This window comes from Chiroxiphia lanceolata, chromosome Z, assembly GCF_009829145.1.
Source record: "Chiroxiphia lanceolata isolate bChiLan1 chromosome Z, bChiLan1.pri, whole genome shotgun sequence".
NCBI classification, from domain to species: Eukaryota; Metazoa; Chordata; class Aves; order Passeriformes; family Pipridae; genus Chiroxiphia; species Chiroxiphia lanceolata.
Window position 1 is genome coordinate 9231310 of NC_045671.1, and position 20121 is coordinate 9251430.

Sequence of the window (20121 nt, forward strand, 5' to 3'; positions counted from 1 at the left end):
TACATTGCTTTCAGTAGGTGATAACTCCTGTTTCTCTACACATCCATCACCTGCCTTGGCCCTGCCTCAATATTGTCACTTGCTGGAAGCTCTTTTGTTCTGTGCTGTTGTACCTAGATGACTTTGAATCTTGACCCAAGAGATGCTCTTTCCCTTGTTTTCTTGTTATTTGCATGACTAAAAGGCTTGGTAAACGTAATTAAAATACATGAGCAAAAGTATAATTTGTCTGGAACTCTTGGCAGTTTTTACTTGGCATGTCTCAAATCTGGGAAACGATGGAGGTTTGTTTCCTAATTGCACTTTCTGCCCTCCCTGCATCCATATTCCTGGGTGTTATCTGTTGACTCATGGTTGGCTGTAGGAAATGGTTAATGCTCAGCAAGTTAACAGCTTTCCCTGGATCTTTTTTCCCCTGGTCTACAGGCTGCAGTGAATAAACTGTTTTGTGGTCTTTTAATGTCTCAAATATCACTCACTTTTATTTAAAGTTTCTCAGGTAAAATGATCGAAAACTTGTTTGTTAAACTAATTCCTTTTGCCAAGGAATTAGTTACCCCCTTTGTTTGTCATTCTCTGTCATTCATCTTGGCTGAACCATCTGACATCAAACTCAGTCTGTTATAAAACCTTTGTCCGTTTTAATATTGCTTCCTAGCCACAGCTCTTCCAAGTGTTCGAAAGCAAAGGTAGAGATGTCCTCCCCTGTGTGCTCATTTGCTTCATGAAATCTTCTCTCTTGACCAGCAGTTGGTTTAGATCCCTCCAGAGGAAATGCAGGTTTCAGGCTGAGGGGTTTTGGAAGCACAGCTTGGAGCAGCAACACGTAGAGCACGATCTGTCCCTCGGGACCCTGGAGCCTGATGTGCTGCTCTGGTTGTGGGGAAACATGCACTGTGCTGGACTGTGGATCTGGGCCTGCTCTGCAGGCCTCTCTGATCATGTAGAAATGTCTGTTCCATTGTTTATACGATGGAGTGTCCATTACATTATGGATAATGTCATCTTGTTCAGTCTGTTTAAACATAAAGTAATAAAAATTAGGTAGTCTTTAAATCTGCCTGTCCCTGGAGTTGTTGGACTCACAGATACAAAGTTTGACCTTATGCTTCTGTTCAAGCCGCGACCTCAGATAGAAACTTATTGTCCTTGGTTACTTCTGCTCTTCTTGGGAGACCTTGTCTGTCACCTGTGAACAGTCTGGAGATGCACAGCTTACCCAAAGCACAGGACAAAAAAAAAAACAAAAAAAGAACACATCCCTAAAAGAAAGTGCTTTTATGTTTCATAAAATTGGATCTTTTTCCCTGACTTATACTCCTTTACTTTGTTGATTCTCAGGTTGTGAGTCCCATGGCTGGAAATACTTTTGTTTTCCACTGTGTCAAGTTGTAGCCTCCTTATGCTCTTCGCAGACATAATTATCTGAGTTTGGAGTGTTAACTATTAGCAGTGTGTCTTAGTCCTGTTTGAAACCAGCATTTCTTTCAGGGAGGGCAAGAGAATGTATGACCTGTAGCTGGAACAGAGAGGTTTTCATTTTCAGGTAACCATTTTCTCCTTATCCAGAACCTTTTGTTTCCTCCAGGTACATTGCAGGTGTTTAAGTACTTGTCACATTTAATGTGTCCGCTGAAGATTTTCAAAGAAACAGAATATCACTCTATAAATACAATCCTGATATGAACATCATCATCATCATGGCTAGGCTTCACGAACGAAGATTTGGGAAGGCACTATACAGATATGAACATGAGAATTTCATAAATATGAGTCTTCATATTGGCAGTCTGTGGTGTTTTCCATCAGATTGTGAGATCCCAGTTCACCTGCAGTCATTTGCAAGTACTGGCTCTTGTTTCACATCTGTTAGAAATTAAATACTTTGATATGAATGGGTGGAGCTGCAATGGGACCTCTCTGCTTAGGGGACTAAAGAGTCTTCACATTTGAGCATGAGCAAAGCTCACAAGTGTTTGTACCAAGGTTCATGTGGTCTGGTCTGTCATTTGTGCATTTCATACAAGTACTTTTAATTTATAACATCCTCATTATGACCACATTCAGATTGAGTGGTGACCCGTAGTAATAGGAGCTCTCCAATAACTCATGTTGGTTTGGGTTGGAAAAAAACGAAAAGTTGGTCTTCGAGGATGCCTTTTGAATGAGGAGGTGCACTGAACAGGCTCTTCAGGTTCCAGTCCCAGGCATTCAGTGAAATTGCATAGCCTGTCTGTGTCTGTATGACTTATCCTGGCATCTTGGTCACTGGAGGTGCTTTAATGAGTTTATGTATGCATTTGCCAGCATGCAGTGACGTCTGTTACCCTTTCCTCAGAATACAATCCAAATACTTTTCTCTGGTATTTTCTGGTGTTTTTGGAAACTAATTTCATGTTGGTTTTTTCCCTTCCTCTCTTTAAGGGCCAAGATGTGGCTGATCCATCAAAACCACCCTGGCTCAAAGGAGGGTAAGTAGTGGTTTGAGACCTTATTTCTCTTTATTTATAATTACAGTGAGGTCTGCAGTTCACTGTAAGTTAAAACAGCATTTCTAGTGTTTTAAATGAAGTAATTAAGTGGCTAAACCTCACTTAGGGCTAGGCTGCTGCTGTGTTTCAGTCTGCTCTTAAGGAGCTGGAGGTGGCTGTGCTGCTCTTTGAGAACTGTGGTTAAAATCAAGGTTATACTTGCAATGTATAATCTGTAATGTATTGGTGGCAGGTGCTTATGGCAGTAGTATTAAATAATTGTTACTGAGCGCCTCAGAGTGGTCTGAATGAAATTCTTTTTCCTAAATCAGTCGCTCGTGGCACCAGAAGCTTGAAAGAGTAGCTCTTAAATACTGCTGTGTCTTTTGCTCTTAGAAGGAAAAGGTAGGTTTGGGGAAGTGTTCTGTCTTTACAGTGTTTTCTGTGGTCATTATAGTAGTGAAAACTGCATTAACTCTAGAAATCGTTGCAATTCATATTTTTTTAAAGCAGTGATTATCATGCCTGATTTGTACAGATGAGAGTGAGGGGTCGTGAATTCTCTCCACAATGGCAGCAAATGAAGCAGACAGATCCTGATTGTAATTTCAGCATGACACTCTGCATAATAGGTGCCAGCATGGTAGCTTCCCTAGAATCCTCTGGGGAAAAAAAAAAAAAAAGACAATGACACGTTTTACAGGCTGCTAGGTTATGTGCCTGGTACACAACAAGGGTGATTCGGTTTGGTGGTGGGGCACTCATTAGGAGCTGACAGTCAGTAGCAGCAGATTTGCCCTGAAATCTCAGCAAGAGGTTGTCTTGCTACACACTTAATTCTGATACTACTGAAGGAAGCTTCCCTAATAAAACGTGAAGTTAAATTAGAGGCTTCATTATACGGCTTTCTGCTTTTGGAGTTATTGTTCTTCAGTGTTGGTATTCCCACAAAGCGTCACCTGCAGATGCCTGGAGCTGCCTAGCAACCCTGTGCTTTCCCAGGACTTGGGTGAGCACACTGCTAGAGAACTGGCAATTTGCTGGAGCAGAAGGCAGTGATTTATAGTAACTATAAGCAGCACCTTCTCCCGCTTTAACATGGACACAGTGTACTGAGTTTATTGGTTCGTGCACACAAAATGACTCCCCAGCCTGAAAGATGAATACACCTACAGTCCTGAGATACTCAGAAATGTGTTTTGTCTATTCAAGCCAGTGTTTGCTCTGGTCTGTAATTTTTTCCTTTCTATGCAAGATGTAACAAAACAGTCTGGCTAATTTGGTTTTGACAAAAGTTTGTCATATTCACTGTATTCCCCATGCAAGGGATTTCTGGAGAAGGTGGTTGTGGGTGGTAAACCTTTTAATTCCACCCTTAGCCACGTTGTGGCTTATTAGCCTCAAAGTATATTTAAGCATTTTTGTTTGTTCTTTCAATATGAAGATTAGAGTAGTGGTGTCCTTTGAAGGAAGTAGTCATCTTCTATCATTGCAAACCACCTTTGCTTGCTTAAATTTTCAAGATTTAATGGAAGCTTCTGTGTGATAAAACTTGTATTAAAAGATGAATACACGCTTCAAGGTACTTTCACTTTTAGAATAATGCAACAGTAGCTCCCTGTCTGTAATCACTGGGTTTGGAGAGATCACTTCAAAAAAAGGCACAACTGGTATTATGGATCAGTCTCTGGGTGTAATATCTCATATCTATATAATTTATTTATTAGTGCATATCTTCTTCTCATACAGAAATGCTATTCACTCCTCAATAGAGCTCTCCATAATAATGCTATGAATATTACAGTCACTGCAGAGGAGAGTTACCCTACTACATATAAAGCTACATATTTGAAGCACTGTCAGTTCCTCTGTCTGTGCAAACACTAATTTTATTAAGCAAGGTAGCAATTGTGCTTGAATAAAGGGACTGAGATAGCTGAAAGCAATACACTTTTGAAAATTAAGAATCGTTGCTATTCATTTATTTATTTGTTTGTTTTTGTATATTAACAAGCTAAAAGCATGTCATCTGAGTACATAACTGTCTGTGTTCTAAGAAACTGTTTGTTCCTTCAGTGACAAGCGCAAGCACCTTTCAAATATGTCATCCTGGCCTACTACTGGTTCTCTCATAAACCTCAATCAAGCAAAAATATTTTTGCAAGAAACCAAGTCGTAACTGGACATGTTTCTCGAGAACAATAATTTGTGTAGGCTCACCTTGAACTTATAAAACATGCAATTTTAATGGTTTTTTCTTTCCTGGGAAATGTCAGAGTACCACAGTTTCCTTTCAGTTGAATTAGAAAAAAAAAAAATTGGAATTCTTGTAGAAAAGAAGTGTGATTTTGCAACTCTGCAATTGACTTCTAGCAGGAGCACTGACTCTGGATTATTACTTGTGATCATTTTGTTGCATCTTTTCAGCTTATAGACTTTCCCTTTCTATTTCGTGTATGCTTTCATAATTTAAGTGATTTGACACAAATCTTTGACCCCAGCTTATCAGTAAGCTGTGTTGTGGCTTAAGTAATGCTGAGATTTGTGGCATTATCTGAGTAGTCTTCCATGACACCTATTTTACCCCAAAAAATATCACTGATATCAGAAAGGATTTGTAACATTAGGGCAGCAGACAAAATTCCATATTTAATCCCAGTAAGTCTGGCAGTAATATTTCTGGCAATATAAACACTGTGCAGACATCTCTTATTTCTTGATGAATTTCTCTATAATATGTCAGAAATTTCTCTGTAATATGTCAGAAGGGATCATGGCAGTGTAACTTGGGCAAAAAGTTTTTCTTGAATTCTCTACTGGAAACGAGGACAGCCTCTAGTAAAAACACGGTGTTGCCTCGCTGTAAGGATTTCCAGTGTTGGGAAAACTGTTCTCATTCTTGGCCAAATATTTCAGTAGATTCAGTTAACTGCTGTAAACCTCTACCTTTTTCGTGTCTGAGTTTGCCTCCTTTCCCAGCGACTGCAGGTGGTGTGTCAGGAGCACAGAGGGGCTGTGTTGCCGTGCAAATGTGACTCATCCTGCGTGTGGAGCCAGCACAGTTTGCGCAGTTACACGTGACTGCTCACCTTCCCACCAAGCTTGTTCAGCCAGCAGCAGCTGTCAGCTCAGCCCTGGCCCGGACATGTCACCCTCTCATGCCCCATCGAAAAAGTCAATTGTGTTTTTGCAATTCTGTCTCACGTTTCTGTAATAATAGACTGTTTTCCTCTCTGGCACAGCCTTGTGCTGGTCTGTGTCGTGACACCCTCATCTGTCCTCAAGCATGGCCTGCTGTTATGTAGGTTTGGTCACCCTGAATTTCTTTTTTTTTTTTCTTGTTTTTTACTTTTGGCTATATTTAACGAGTAGGTCCTGCTTTCTGAGGGTTGCCTCTTGTCACTTACCAGCCTCCCAATTTTCATAGCATATGCAAATTTGTAGTGGCAGTTTGATTTCCTAGACTGTTAGGAAAGGTAACTCTATGTGTGGTTTTTATTGCAATAAGAACAGTTTGTCCCATATTCCTTTTTCCTGTAATTGTGATGTCCTAAAGCATTTTGGCTGGGTCAGGTGTGCCAAATCAGCAAAACAAACAGGTTAAAAGAGCTATCCAGTTTATCATACAAATGCCAAAAGGTGTAAGCCACTGTGGTATGGGGTGACAACGAATGAGTAAGAATGGAGAGACAGAGGGTTCCTTACAGTCTCTGTAGTCAAATAAAAGGCCTCAGGAACCATATTCCTAATGTTACCAAGGTGTGAGAGCAGCATGGAGCTGGGAAAGGTGAGAGAGACAGTGAGAGGGGCTTTGCCTGGTGGGCTGAGTGTTCGTTGCATGGAGTCACAGTAGGGAAGTGTGTGCTCTGTTTCCAGCCTTAGCAAAAAGCAGTGTCTAAATTCATTGCAGAGGGATGTATTTGCTGGGGGCCTTTAAGCTGAATTAATAGATCTGCTTCAAGTACAGGGTTACATCCATGTGGTGTTACCAGTGAACGGCAGGTTCCAGGTATACTTATCCAATCTGGCATCGTCAGGTGGGAAGCAGATTATAGTGTTTTATTTCATCAGGCTCTGACTGCTGCTGGGATAATGGCTCTTTTGCTCCGTTGCCACTTCCATCAGCAAATGGCAGCTCTTGGGTGTACAGGTCTGGATGGCTTGAAATGCTGAGCACCACAAATGGTCTCTTTTATAGAAATAAAAATAATCTCCTTTATCCTCAGATGTCAGGTTTTTCCTAATAATTATATGGACCTCAAGGGCCAGGATTAACTATGTTCTAGCCTTGAATCAGAAGATGGGTAGCAGCATCCTGCCCCTGGGCTGATCCTCTTTGACATGCTCCCTCCTAACCACCAACACCAGGCAGGAATGTCTGGATTGTTGTGCGTGAAGAAGATAAACACTTAATCGTTTTTAGCATTAACTTTACACTTTCTTAAGTATAATCTTCTGGCTGAATTTTAGTCCTCCAGTAAAGCATCCCCCTCTTCACCCTTCTCAACTCTAAATTAATGAATCTTTTTTTTTCCCCTCCTGAATTTCCAGGCCTGCAGGTGGTCTCTATGGCATTGACAGCATGCCCGATCTACGCAAAAAAAAGCCAATTCCACTTGTCAGTGATCTGGTAAGAGATTTGTTTGTTTCTCTTCTGCCACATAGCCATTAGCGCAGCTGGCTTTACTTTTTCAGTGTATGGTAACAGTTTCTGTCACTTCCAAGAAGCTGAAGGTTTCCCATTTTGTTAAATTAATTCTTGTGCTAAAAGGTTAGGAGTTGTGCTTGAAAAAAATCTCAGTGAGAATGAGCTACAGTTGTGTAGGAAGTTTCATTCGACAGAATGAAGGTATTTTTCATGTTCTTTTTCCTTGTTATTCTACAAAAAATATTTGATTATTTTCAGGCCTGCATTATTTTTAAGCATTTTCCTAAAAATCACATACCTTAGGGAAAGTTATAATGTCCATGTGAGGTTTGGTGACTCACCAGAGGGTTGGAATTTCAGAGGATAGATAAACGAGCATATGTGCTTGGATTTTAAAAGCCATTTGCAATATTGCCAGTAGGCTTCTGCACTGAGGAAGCACAAGAACCAAGCGAGTAATGAGGACAAGTTTCATATGCTTGTATGATATGGTGAAATAAGGCTTCTGCAGGACAAATGGTTTTCTTTTGGCTGTATTCAGTACACGTAGCAATTTCATACTTGAGAGAAATGCTGTAACAGCTGAAAGACCAAAGTTTCCATATCCTGTAATTCATGTGAGAAGATGCATGCAATTTTCTCTGCCAGCTTATGCATGGGAAGCTTAGTATGTGTCTACTAACTGCTTGTATCTTAAATCTCTGCAATAATGGCATTAACTTGTGTTACTTCCCTTGAATGCTTTCATTCTCTCTCTTCACAGGCCATGGTAAGTGAAGCTAAAGACTATCCATTAAGTCCTCACCAAAAAAACCCCCACCAAATTATTTTACCTTATTTCCCTTTCACTTCTTTTCTTTTTGAACCTGCAGTATTGCAGTGCATGTGTATCCAGTATTCTGTCCCGCTCCATCACTGAGGGAATGAACTTTTTCAGTCTGTCTTCAAACAGCATAAAGCAGAGCATAAATGGAGGCTTTTGACACAGTTTGATGATTTCAAAGCAAATGCTGCTACCTTTAATTTCCTCCTCTGCCTTCATCTAACCAGAGTGGCTTGCTGCAGAAATCCTGTGTATGCCACTGTGAAGTCCTGCAAAGGCACTGTCCTGTGCTGTCCACAGCTGCAAAACAGCATTAGGGGGGATGTGAAAGGCAGTTCTTTGAGGGGAAAATGCGGTTCATTGTGTTCAGTGATGGCCAATGAATGTGATACACCAGCACATTCAAACCTCTGCCCCCAACCTACTCCTCTTTTTTTTATCCTAGTTGTTTGTAACTCTTTTTACTGTAATATTTTGGGGGTTTGTGAATGTTGTAAAACTGACAAAGTAATGTCCTTTTGGATATGAATGAAGTTAGATTTAGAAAAGTGAGTCTCCTGTGGTGACCTTAGGCAATAGAAGAGTTATTATTGCTACCAGAACATAGAAGGGAAGGTGGGAACCCGGGTTTATTTGGCAGTTCTTACCAGAGAAACATATAAAAATTTACTAGATTGAGACTGGTTTTGGGCAGATGAAAACAACTTTGAAGACCTTTCAGAATATACATTTGACTCTTCTGATATGTGAGCTGTCCTTTTAAGAAATCAACTTGAATGCAGTAGACTGCTGGCTTGATATCTCTGGCATGAGAGAGTCCCCTTGCTCACATCTCTGGGCACGTAGTGCCATTGCATTCCTAAAAATTGGTAGTGAATAACAAACTTTCTTCGTCCTTAGTCACTGGTTCAGTCCCGGAAAGCCGGAATTACCTCAGCAATGGCCACTAGAACATCTCTCAAAGATGAAGAGCTGGTAAGTTGGGAGGGTTGTTTGGCTTCTGTTAACTTTTAGTAAGCAAATTATGGGGATTTGACTCTCTGGGTTGCAGAGCCAGCTTCACAGAAATCTAGAAATATAGACGCAAGGCTTCCTGTATCGTTTGTGTAATGAAACTAAACATGCAAAAAATAACATTAAATGTATCAATATAATGCCGAAAAATGTAGAACCATAAAATCACAGAACATGCTGAGTTGGAAGGATCATCGAGTCCAACTCCTGGCCCTGAACAGGACACCCCAGGAGTCACACCATGTGCCTGAGAGCGTTGTCCCAACGCTTCTTGAACTTGGTAATCTCACCATTTTTTCCTGTGCTACCTACCATGGGGGACAGTGTGTGAAACTTGATTCATGCAAGATATTCCTTGTCCACAAACCTTAATTCTTGTCTTTTAACCTCTTCCACTTTTTAAAATGCCTGGAGAGATGTTTTTGGAAGAGCAAGGGTGTCCTCTGACACCTCTTGTATACGTTTGATAAATTTGTCTACCTTGTAGATTTATTGCACCCCTCATGCATTTTTCTTTAAAATTCACGTATTAACCAGCAAAAATAGGCTCAGTCACCTTCCTGGATGTGGGTTTACGTGTGCTCTTGCCTTTCAGAAATCTCATGTCTATAAGAAGACCTTGCAAGCCTTAATTTACCCCATCTCTTGTACAACCCCACACAACTTTGAGGTGTGGACAGCCACAACTCCTACGTACTGCTACGAATGTGAGGGGCTGCTGTGGGGTATCGCACGGCAGGGAATGCGCTGCGGGGAATGTGGAGTCAAGTGCCATGAGAAGTGCCAAGACTTGCTCAACGCTGACTGCTTACAGAGTGAGTAGTGGCCAGTGGAGTGTGGCTGTCCAGAAGTGCTGCCAGAGCTTTCCTAAATGTACTGGTGATATCTCAGGGATCTGTGAAGCTGCAATTATTAAAGTGATGGTATTTTCTGGAAAGGTGCCCTTGGGCTGAGCCTACCTCCATCGCCCTGTGGACACAGACACCAGTGATGCAGAAGAACTTTGCAGAATTATGCTTGATGTGCTTTAAAAGAAGGTTTAATTCTTGACTCTTTCATCTCTGGTTGTTGGGTTTGGCTGACTTTTTGTTTGTTTGTTTTGTTTACTCTCTTTTTGTCAGGTCAGGTGGTGTGTCTGCTAACATATCCTGCATGGAAGAGAGGCAGTGGGCTGGGGGTGTGAGGGTGAATATTCTGATATTTGTTCCATCCCCCCTGCCCTGGTATCCCAGTCATCATTGCTTGTCCCAGCCATCAGCCTGTGCCACTGTTTTAAGCTCTTCAGAGCAGCACTGAGTTCCTGCTTAGGGGTTAGAGTCCATGACTAAGCTTGGATTCTCTGTCTAAAGGGCAGATCGAGCAAGTGTTTTGTCTTTTTAACAGTAGGTCTTCCTGGCTGAATTACTTTGAGAAGTGGTGGGTCAGATACAGAGGTGGTGTTTGGGTCTATGGGCAGTACTTCATCTTCCTACTAGCATTTCTGTTTGTTTTGTTGGGTTTTTTTATTTCTGTGGTGTAAAAAACTAAGCCATCTCTTCAAGGAGCTTTGTGACTTTGCAGAATAAATGACACCTTACAGAAACAAGGTAGAACTTTAAAAGAAATTCGGTTAAAGAGAAAAAAAAAAGAGAGGGAGAAAAGTATTCATTTAGACATCTGCCTTGGTCCCGTTATTTTTGTTTGCTTGTAAAACTGTTCTTAATTTGGTCTCAAATTTATATTCCTGCTTGAGAGCAAAATATCTTGGTCTAAATGGAATATGTGCCATATGTGTTAAATCTTGAGTAGGAAGGTGGGGCTGTTTCTGTTCACTCCTGCTTTTCTTGTCATTGCAGCTTGATGGACTAAATCTAAGAAATCAGGAAAGTTTCTGAAGTGTAAACAGACTTATTGCAAATGCCTGTGAGCATTTAGGAGTTATAGGAATATAAAAGTCAAATCTTGTATCTGCCTCAGGTTGTAGTTGTTTGGGAAAGCCAGTCTGGATGATCCAGCAGGGGATACCAGTGGATCATAGATCACTTTTTTTTTTCCTTATGGCTTTTCTTAACACCCCAAAAGGATGTTGTTTGTACTTGTATTTTTGATGTGTGCAGAGTCTTAAATTTGTCATAGTTAGGACTAGGGCTGTTTGCAATGGCTTATTTGTAAGACACATCTGACAGACACTGGCGGAACTTCTCTGTCCCTCAGTTGCTTAGTGTTTCTGGATTTGTCTTCAAGGGCTGCAAGGTCAATTTAGAGCATTAGAACTGTTGCATCATTGGCACTTTGGCTTGTTGCGACCTTTTTGTGACCAAGCAAAGAGCTGTGGTGTTGCATTTGGTCCAGGAGAATGTAATCCAGTCATATATTAGTTTTCTGACAGAATCTGTTGCATACCCAGGATTTTGTAATGTTGCAAGGGATTTGTGATATCTCAGTATGGGGAAAATGCTACGGAGAACAGAGGAAAATTAGGTTTTCACCAGCAGGATGAGGAAACAGGCAAAAAGCTTTTGAACAGAGCAGTGATCATAAAGTTGAAAACACTAGGAAACCCCCTGTCCCCCCCCCCCCGATTTAATAAATAGCTAATAATCGAGAGGAAATATGTTCCTCCAGAGAAAAGTTGTGGCTATCTGTGTTCAAGAAGGAAGACTTCAGGCTGGGATGGGTACTGGAGGGAGTTCAGTGGTAATGGGGAAAATATGAGAATGTCTTGAGAGAGGATGGTATGAATTTGTTAATCTTTCAAAAGAGAGGCTTGGCGGTGTGGGACAGGAGGACAGGAATCATGCTCTTTCAAAAAAGTAAAAATAGGCATATGAGGTCTGTCCTAATAGAATGTTTCTGAGGGGATATTATGGAGCCCATGGCAGAAGTGTAAGACGTGCACGTAGGGCACCTGCTATGATGCTGGCTTGCTCTTACACCTTACAGATGTCTATGGCCTAAAGCCTTTCTGAGCAGTAGATGTTGTTTCATAGCCAGCAGTGCGGATTGGTTTAATCCTTGTTTGTGCTTGCAGCATGTCAGGCAAGAGGGACATAAGCAGCGGGGAAAAAACTGGTCTGTTTAGGCTTCCTGTTTACAAAAAAAACCCCAACAAACAAACACTGGCTAAATTTGCTGTAAGAAAATTTAAGGTAGAAGACAACTTCAGTGATTCAGGCGCCCTGAAAACAGGGAGTCTCTGAAACAGTCTCTGAAGAATAACCATGGGGGAAGGATTTTTAATCTCCAGTTGTAATTACATAAGCTTATGCAATGGACTGTGGGATGTGATGATGGCAATAAGTGTGTTTTTCCATGAAATAGAAGAAACAACTGGAAATTACTCTACTTTTCATATTTGGCAAAGCATTAAAAACTTGTTATTTTATTCAGAGCGTTGCAGATGTTTTCACATTTTCTTTCTAAATGTAAACTCAAGATACTTCGTCGTGCAGAGTTATAGAAACAGAGAGGAAACAACTGAGAATATATTGGGCTTAAAACATGTGAATCATGTAGAAAAGTAAAACCCAACCAAGCAAAAATTTTACTTACAGAGTTATTTGTAATCTGTCCAGCATCATAACAAGGAAGATAGAGAAATTGTGAACTGGGGTCTGCAGGATTACCCACTGCAGGTGTAGAGTGTATAATTAGCTGGGACAGAGATGTAAAGCAAACTGAAGATGGTAATTGTGTAATTAAAAGACAAAGAAGGTAGAGGATGGTGCTGGGAGATGAAGAAAATGGTGGAGTCCATGTGAGCGTGCTTCTGAAATGGGAAAACAATTGTTATCAGTACTAGGAATCTATTAAAAGACATTTGCAGGCAACTCTGTTCTTTGCTTTGGCATGTTCATGCTAAAATCCTTCTAAGTGGAACCCAACAAGCCAGAAGAAACCGGATAAATTAATTTTTTTTTAATATGTGTTTGAAGAACATAGTCTGTGCTTGAGGAATGAGAAATAACGGTTCTGGTGGACAAACAGCAGTTTAGAGATCCAATAAATTCAAGACTGAACTTTCTTGTTTACTGAACTCAGGAGGGATTTTTTTCCTAACAGAAGCTTTATTGTTGCTGTTGGCAAAAAACCCCAAACATTCTGAGGACGTATCTTCACTTAGGTCTATTTAAGGCTTCCAGAATATGTTGCAACGGAGTAAAATGAATTTTCAGACTGGTAACAAATACAATTCTGTTGATTATACCTTGATGCCTCGGGATACATCTTCACTTCAATCTTTGTAAGTCTTCCAGAAAATGTTACATTGGAGTAAAATGAATTTTCTGGCTGGTTACAAATATATTTCTGTTGTCTATAGCTTAAAATTTTGATAGACACCTGGAGTTTCATTCCTTAGAATCAAAATGTACTGTTTATTCATCTTCTTTCCTTCATATCTTTCTGGGGGAAATAAAATATCTTTTTCCCCAAGTCTGTTAGAATTAAGTTTTATTATTTCTTCTGAGGGTGCTTTTCTTGCTCTCCATATTTTTAAGAAACTGAGTATCTGATACATTCAACAAACATGTAGGACTGCACTGATGAAATACAGAAATTCAGCAATGCTTTGTTGCAATTTGAATCAGAACCCATTTGCAGACTGGTTCAACAGGGCTGTTTCATGAACTGATGATGTCTGAAGTGCAGTAAACTGGAACCAGCCACCTGGTTTACAGTATTGTAGGCACTGAGAAGTTATTATTCTGATGATAGGGCTCTTACCTTTTTATCATAAGCTCATAAATACTTACTCAAGGGATGGTGCTCTCTTTTTAGCCTTCTGCTATTCTTGAAAGTGGTGGAAATCTCTGCTATATGGATAATTTCTTTTCTTGCTTGGCTGAAAATGGATAGAAGGATGATCTTTAACATCCCCATAGCATGCAAAGGTTTTGGAAAAGGAATTTTATCTCTTGCCCTGAGCATTGGTGTAGTACTAACTAAATCAGAGTGGGTTGGGCAACGTTGGTATCAAAGGAAGAGTAAATTTGGGGATGGATGTGTAGGATACCAAGGAACAAATGCATAGAAGTAGTTGTGAAATGGGTGGAAGGGAAGGACATTATGCTAGCAAGATCCCAGTAAAAGAGGCCTGTACAGTTCAGGGCTAGCTTTTGAAAAGCCATAGTAATCTGTGTCTATAATTGTGTCTTGGGTGTTTTTTGTAGTTATGCTAATCTAGTCCTCTGTAGATTACAGTTAAACCTGAGAAAAGAAAATGTCTTGGGATAACAGAATCTGGTCCTCTGGAGGTCTTGAAAGTGAGGAAATGAGATCTCAAGCTTCAAACTACTCTTGAACATGAAATCTGTAGTTAGCTAAACTTTGGAGAAGTTCACACAAGCCATCAGGACTACATTACCAAATACCCTGCTTTTGAACTGTTTTGACTTCTGGGTTCACCTCTGGACATGTTTAGTGCTTTTGACTCATGACTGGAAGGCAGGTGTGTTTGTTGCTTTTTGGGTGAGAAACTTGTATGTATTGCACTGTGAATTCAGAGGCTGCAGTCCTGAGACTAGGTCAGTGAGTGGACTGTTAGTGAGACTGATTAAGTAACTCTGTGATAATCGTCTTGGCTTCTGGATTGAATGGTGATTAGACACCATGGTGAGGAACATTTGTTTGCTCCCAAAGTTCTATGTAGGAAAATATTTGCACAGAGGGAGGGAGGGATACCTTTATTTGAAACTTGAATATCTATTTTAAGTTTCAGGAATATATAATTTCTAAGCATTATCCGCCTACTGAACAGCTGCCTTCAATCCTTCCAGTGTTGCTTTCTTGACTTTTTCTTGTTAAAGCATAGAATAACAGCACTGGTGGTTTACTAATAGCCGTATCAATACAATTCCCAATATAGACATATTTTCTTTCTGTTTCCAGTCATAAATTCACTCATCCTTCAGTCCTAGAAAAGAAGAGAGAAAGAAAACCCAGAACCATTTCTGTAGTACTGTACACATTCCTTGTATATTCAGATGCCTGTCAGTTGCTATTCACAGGACTTGAAAAGCTGATCCACTGGCCAAAACCCTCTTTGCAGCTTGAAGAAACACAATCCCAGTCCAACACCAAGAAAAGCATCCTCTGCCATTCAGTATAATGACATGTTTTGGGTTTAAAACACATACATCATAGTTAATTAGTCCCGCAGTGGTTGTTTTGGAAATTCTTTTGGTTTTGTACCAAGAAGCAGATGTTAAAATTAAAAGTGTGTTGTTGAGACAGCAGAACAGACATTCTCTGTTCTTTATTAGTCTGAATTGTTAAATAAGGTGTCTGCACCTCTCAGGGAGAGATCGATCAGGGAAGGAATAATGGAGCTGCCATATCTGGGCAAATTATTTAGCCAGAGTGGGGAAGCAGCATGTCCTCTGAAGGCAGAGCCAAGCCTTGGAGGTGACTAAAGAGAGGGCTCTAGGGTTCTCTGTGACATGGCTTACACGTCCTGCAACCCAGGGTGCCCTGGACTACTGCTAGGCTTGCAGAGGGATAAATCCACTGTGCAAGGTCTCTGCAGGTTGTGGGGATGTTAAGCTTGTTTTTAACTAGGATTGCTCCATTTGTCCAGGTTTGCATTCTAAAGCACCATTTGATGCTTCTGGGGTGTTTGCATTAAGGCAGTGATGCAGATCATGCCACCCCAGAACTATGGTAGTTCTTGCCCCAACTCACTGATGGACAGGGAAACATTTATATTCACAAGCTGCCTGGCTAGTAATTTATTTAAACAATTATTCAGAAATGGAACATTCCTCTCATGCATAACAGAAACTCTTAATGTTTGAATTAGGTTCTTAATTTCCTTAAACTCAGAAAGGTCAGGGCACAGCTGGTTTCTTTGGATCACAACAGATTTCAGAATTCCAGCCGGGAAAGGCAAATTGTTCAGTTTGGCCTTTCCTGATTTCCCAGTAATTTTCTGTAGCTCTGCATATACGAGTCTACCTCCATCCCCAGAAGACTTAGTTCTGTTAAAACTGAATAGCACTTCTTATCTGAAGTTCAAAGTATAGCCCCTGGTATAATTTTGGTTTCATATTCCTTTAATAAATGTTAGGTTCATCACCAGTGAGTAGAAACAGCAGGGACTGCGTAATTAATTCCAGTGTTTGATTTCATTTCATCTTAAGCCAACAACAGGAAACTCTGGGGCATGTACATTTTATTGTACTAAATTAAATACTGAACATCAAGCCTCTAGCAAGAGAAATGAAAAAATACTCAGGTAATGTAAAATTATGGCTTGTTTTACACCCAGGTCCTTAATAGCATGCCTTGTTATGCAGTGTCCTGAATGAACTTCTGACACTTCAGCGACCACAGTTTTTTTCCAAACTGTGTTTTTGTTCTCTTTGGTGTGGATGGTGGAAATTATAATAGAGTTTTGTTTCTTTATTGAAGTGAATTGAGTCATGGTGAAAGGCATTAGAGTGAGGGCCCTAGACATGGGTGTCTTCAGGCAGCACTAGTCACTGGGCACCCTGTTGACAACAACCTGCTGACAAGGTTGCCTGTTATGTTGTCCTGCTGGGGGTCCTGTGTGAATGTAAATATATATTTTGTTCATATTTAGTCTCTACCTGCTGAAACAGTTTCATATGCAAAACTGTAATACCTTATATTGAAGGTGCTCCAGATATCATATTTGCCCACTTCTTCTGGAAGAAAACAGTTTTATGTATCTTTGTGATTGGTGGCTCCCTTTGCACACACCTATACCTGCTTTAATACATATTTTTTAAGGTAATTTAATTTTTGTGAACATCTGAATGAAAATAATTTTTCTAGGACTAAGCTTGCTTTAATTAACCTATCCTGGAGAAGAAAAGCAAGCAAAATCAAAGTACATTCAAGAGAAGGATTATGATTGAGTGTGTTCACAAGACTTTTGTAGCATTCTAACTTAATCTGATTTAAGGTCATAACTTGAAATTGCTGCAGACAGTGGGTAGAGAGGCAGTGTGCAATCTTGTGTTCCTGTTTTTCATTTCACACCTGAGTTATCTGCTCTGTTAGCTCATGTCAGTGCTTTCATTAATGCATGTCTCACATCTGACACAATAGTCAGTCTTTAAATTTTGACAGTAAAAATGACTGTCAAAATTGAGTAGGAAGCAGTCAGTTGTGGGAGTAGTCTTACCTCATAATGTTATAAACTTCTACATTTTGTAAAGCAGTATGCAAGCATCCAGAGGGTTCTTTTTTTCTAGATCCAGTTGTATACCTATGCAGTTACAGACTCTGTACCTGGCTCTTGTGTTTCCAGCTGCTGGATACTGTACTAGTGCCCCATGCCTATGATGGCTCAAGGTTTTAACTATTGAATTTGCTACCTTAAAGGTATTTGTGATAGTTAATATACCTGTGTAATTCTAGAAATGGATGATTTGAGTTGTCTCCATACAAATTGATAAAATAGAGTGGCATCCAGAGAGGCACTTTGTGTGTCTGCAGCTTGATGCCTGATCCAAACAGGGTGGTTCCAGGCAAAATGAGACAGAGATTTGCAGTGACTCTGTGCTGAACAGGGAGTCGTGTGGCGCACGTGGGTAGGAAATGCCAACAGTGTTGAACTTCTCTTCGGTGGTGCTGAAGTGCAGCTTTGAGATAAGCTCATAGATACTGTTCTTAATGGGGGTCCTATGTCCTCTTCTTAGCACTTGCCCAAGCAGGGATTTATTTATTCAAAGCAAGATAAGGAGAGCAGGGGGCATGCTGATATCTGCTGTTAATGTAAGAACCTCATTTCTGAGTCTTCCTCTGCTGTAAGGGTATTAAATCAGCCTGTTGTCAGGAGAGCAATCTGATCCCGGGTTACAGAGGAACTATCCCCTCCCAACTCTAAATGGTCCTGATTCTCTGTGCACATGTTGAAACTGGGGGGAATGAGTGTAAAATAGCAAGAGCCATGATGTGGAGGGTAACTCATAGCTTTGATCCTGCTGTCCAGACAGTGAAACACGATCTTGTGCTTGTTTGTTTCTGATGAGCATTGCATGTTTCCTGGTGCACAGGAGCAGCGGAGAAGAGCTCGAAGCACGGAGCTGAAGACCGAACCCAGAATTTCATCATGGCAATGAAGGATCGCATGAAAATCCGGGAGCGGAACAAGCCAGAGATCTTTGACTTGATCAGAGACGTGTTTTGTGAGAGCAAAATGACACATGCACAGCAGATGAAGACAGTGAAGCAGAGTGTGCTCGATGGCACCTCAAAATGGTCAGCAAAGATCACGATCACCGGTAAGTGAGGGAGTCATGGGTTCTCTTGGTCTCACTCGGGAGCCTGAAGTTAGAGACAGTTGGTGTGAAGGCAGGGAGAACAGAGAGGAAGAGCTTCTCTGACCTGTGTCTCCTTCTGCTCAGTGTGCATAACAGGTAGCACATGGAGATGTTGCTGCTGCAGGCACTGTAGTGCGCCATAAGCTGAGGCTCATCAGAAATGCTCTCATGAGTGATATTCCTGTTTCTCTGGCCATTATGAGCTGCTGCTCCACATGATGTTCAGCCACATTGTCTTGTTGCATGGTGGTGGTAACCCTTCTCTTTTCCTTTTAGTGGTGTGTGCTCAGGGTCTGCAGGCCAAAGACAAGACTGGGTCCAGCGATCCGTATGTAACCGTTCAAGTGGGTAAAACAAAGAAGAGGACAAAAACGATTTTTGGGAATCTGAACCCTGTATGGGAAGAGAAGTTTTACTTGTGAGTGCTCTTGACTCTCACTCCCATTTTACCTGTTTGTACAGTCTATGCTTTGACAGCTATGTCTTCTCTGTCAGAATGCATTCTCACATCACCTGTAATCTGGGATGGTTCTATTTTTGCTCTGTGTGTGTATGTTTGTGTGGAGGGTTGACATCTTTAACAATGTATGTAGTGCACACCTATTTATCCCATCTGTCTTCCTTTTGTATATACAAATTGTCTGCCTTCTGAACACTTTTATATTGATGTTTCTAGAGGATGCTAGAGAGAAACGAAAATATTTAAATTGGCAACTATTGTTCCTGGCTAACAAAATTCTTTGTAGTATGAGAGTAAAATTCATGTAAAAGACTAAGCAAACTTCCCGTGACATGTTGTTGTGACCTGCTACTGGTGTTTGGCAACAAAATTTAAAGGTAATTAGTTGTCAGTTGTCTGTCACACCAGCAGTCTTTTCTTTCAGTTTTGGAAAATCAATTTAACAATAACTTGAGGGAGTCATTGTTTCTTGAGGGAGCTTTCAAGATGACCAAGGTATTGATGTCTGAATTGAAAGCAAAGAGTGGAGGCACGATTCTTTAGATATGAGCTACACTCAGAATACATTGTTCCATCCTGCTTTTATTGAATAAGTAAACAGTACCCTCAATTTGTCATTGAACGTGTTATAAAACAAAATGGAGACATGAAATCCAGCAAGCATTTTCTGAAGATTCTGGATGATTTCATTTGATCTCAAAGATCTTTATTTCCTTTAAGGCGTAAGCTCTTCCTTCTTACCATCTACTACCTTCCTTCTTTTATTTCCCTGTTCTTCCCTAAACTGCTTGGCGGTTGATCTCTCTGCAAAATGCAATTTGTTTGTGTTTTAAAATCAGGGTTATATCAGCTCAACTTTGTCTTTGCAGTGTACAGTACAAACAAAATTATTTTTAAGCAGTTTTGAGCTACTCATTAACGTCAGAAAAATCTTAGTGCTATTTTGGGCTAGTAAGCCCTTGACTTTATTCTTAGTTTAATCCAAGGTAACATTGCTGCTTGGTAAGTAGTAAGTATGCTTAGGTGCCATTTGAATAACTCTAGTCACAATAGCAGTAAGTCTGTGTGGGAGCATTAAGGACCTTGATTTACCATGCCAAGTAGTTACCATGGTATTTGCAGTGTGTTCCCTTCTAATTTTAGGAGCTTCAACAAATACTGTTTAAAGATAGATAGTACAACGTGATAAATGTCACAGTTTTAACGGTGCCGCTGTTTAGACTTCATCACCATGTCTGTGATTCAGCAGATAACATGCTGTTGGGCTTTAGAGTTGGTCCTACTTTCTGTCTTGCCTATGGTATAGGCGTTGTCTTAATTTCCTTGGAATCCCAGGGGGACATGCAGGGAAGGAGCACAGTGTCCAGACTGATGGCAGGAGAGCATTCAATTCTGGATTCAGTGTGTCATTTCATGAGTAGGTGTCAAAGCTCATC

The 20121-nt window shown here is 40.6% G+C and overlaps 1 protein-coding gene across 12 annotated transcripts in view; it reads left to right on the forward strand.

Moving 5' to 3' along the window:
• Positions 1-20121, forward strand: part of UNC13B (unc-13 homolog B) — a 209623-nt gene that overhangs the window by 120317 nt on the left and 69185 nt on the right. For 9 of the 12 annotated variants that reach the window (XM_032675045.1, XM_032675049.1, XM_032675046.1 and 6 more), the window contains 7 exons: positions 2425-2471; positions 7023-7101; positions 7883-7888; positions 8843-8917; positions 9552-9771; positions 17959-18186; positions 18502-18643. In XM_032675045.1, coding sequence (XP_032530936.1) covers positions 2425-2471; positions 7023-7101; positions 7883-7888; positions 8843-8917; positions 9552-9771; positions 17959-18186; positions 18502-18643 — 797 coding nt within the window. The remainder of the gene's footprint in view (positions 1-2424; positions 2472-7022; positions 7102-7882; positions 7889-8842; positions 8918-9551; positions 9772-17958; positions 18187-18501; positions 18644-20121) is intronic. The other 3 variants (XM_032675048.1, XM_032675040.1, XM_032675043.1) reach the window with 1 other exon arrangement.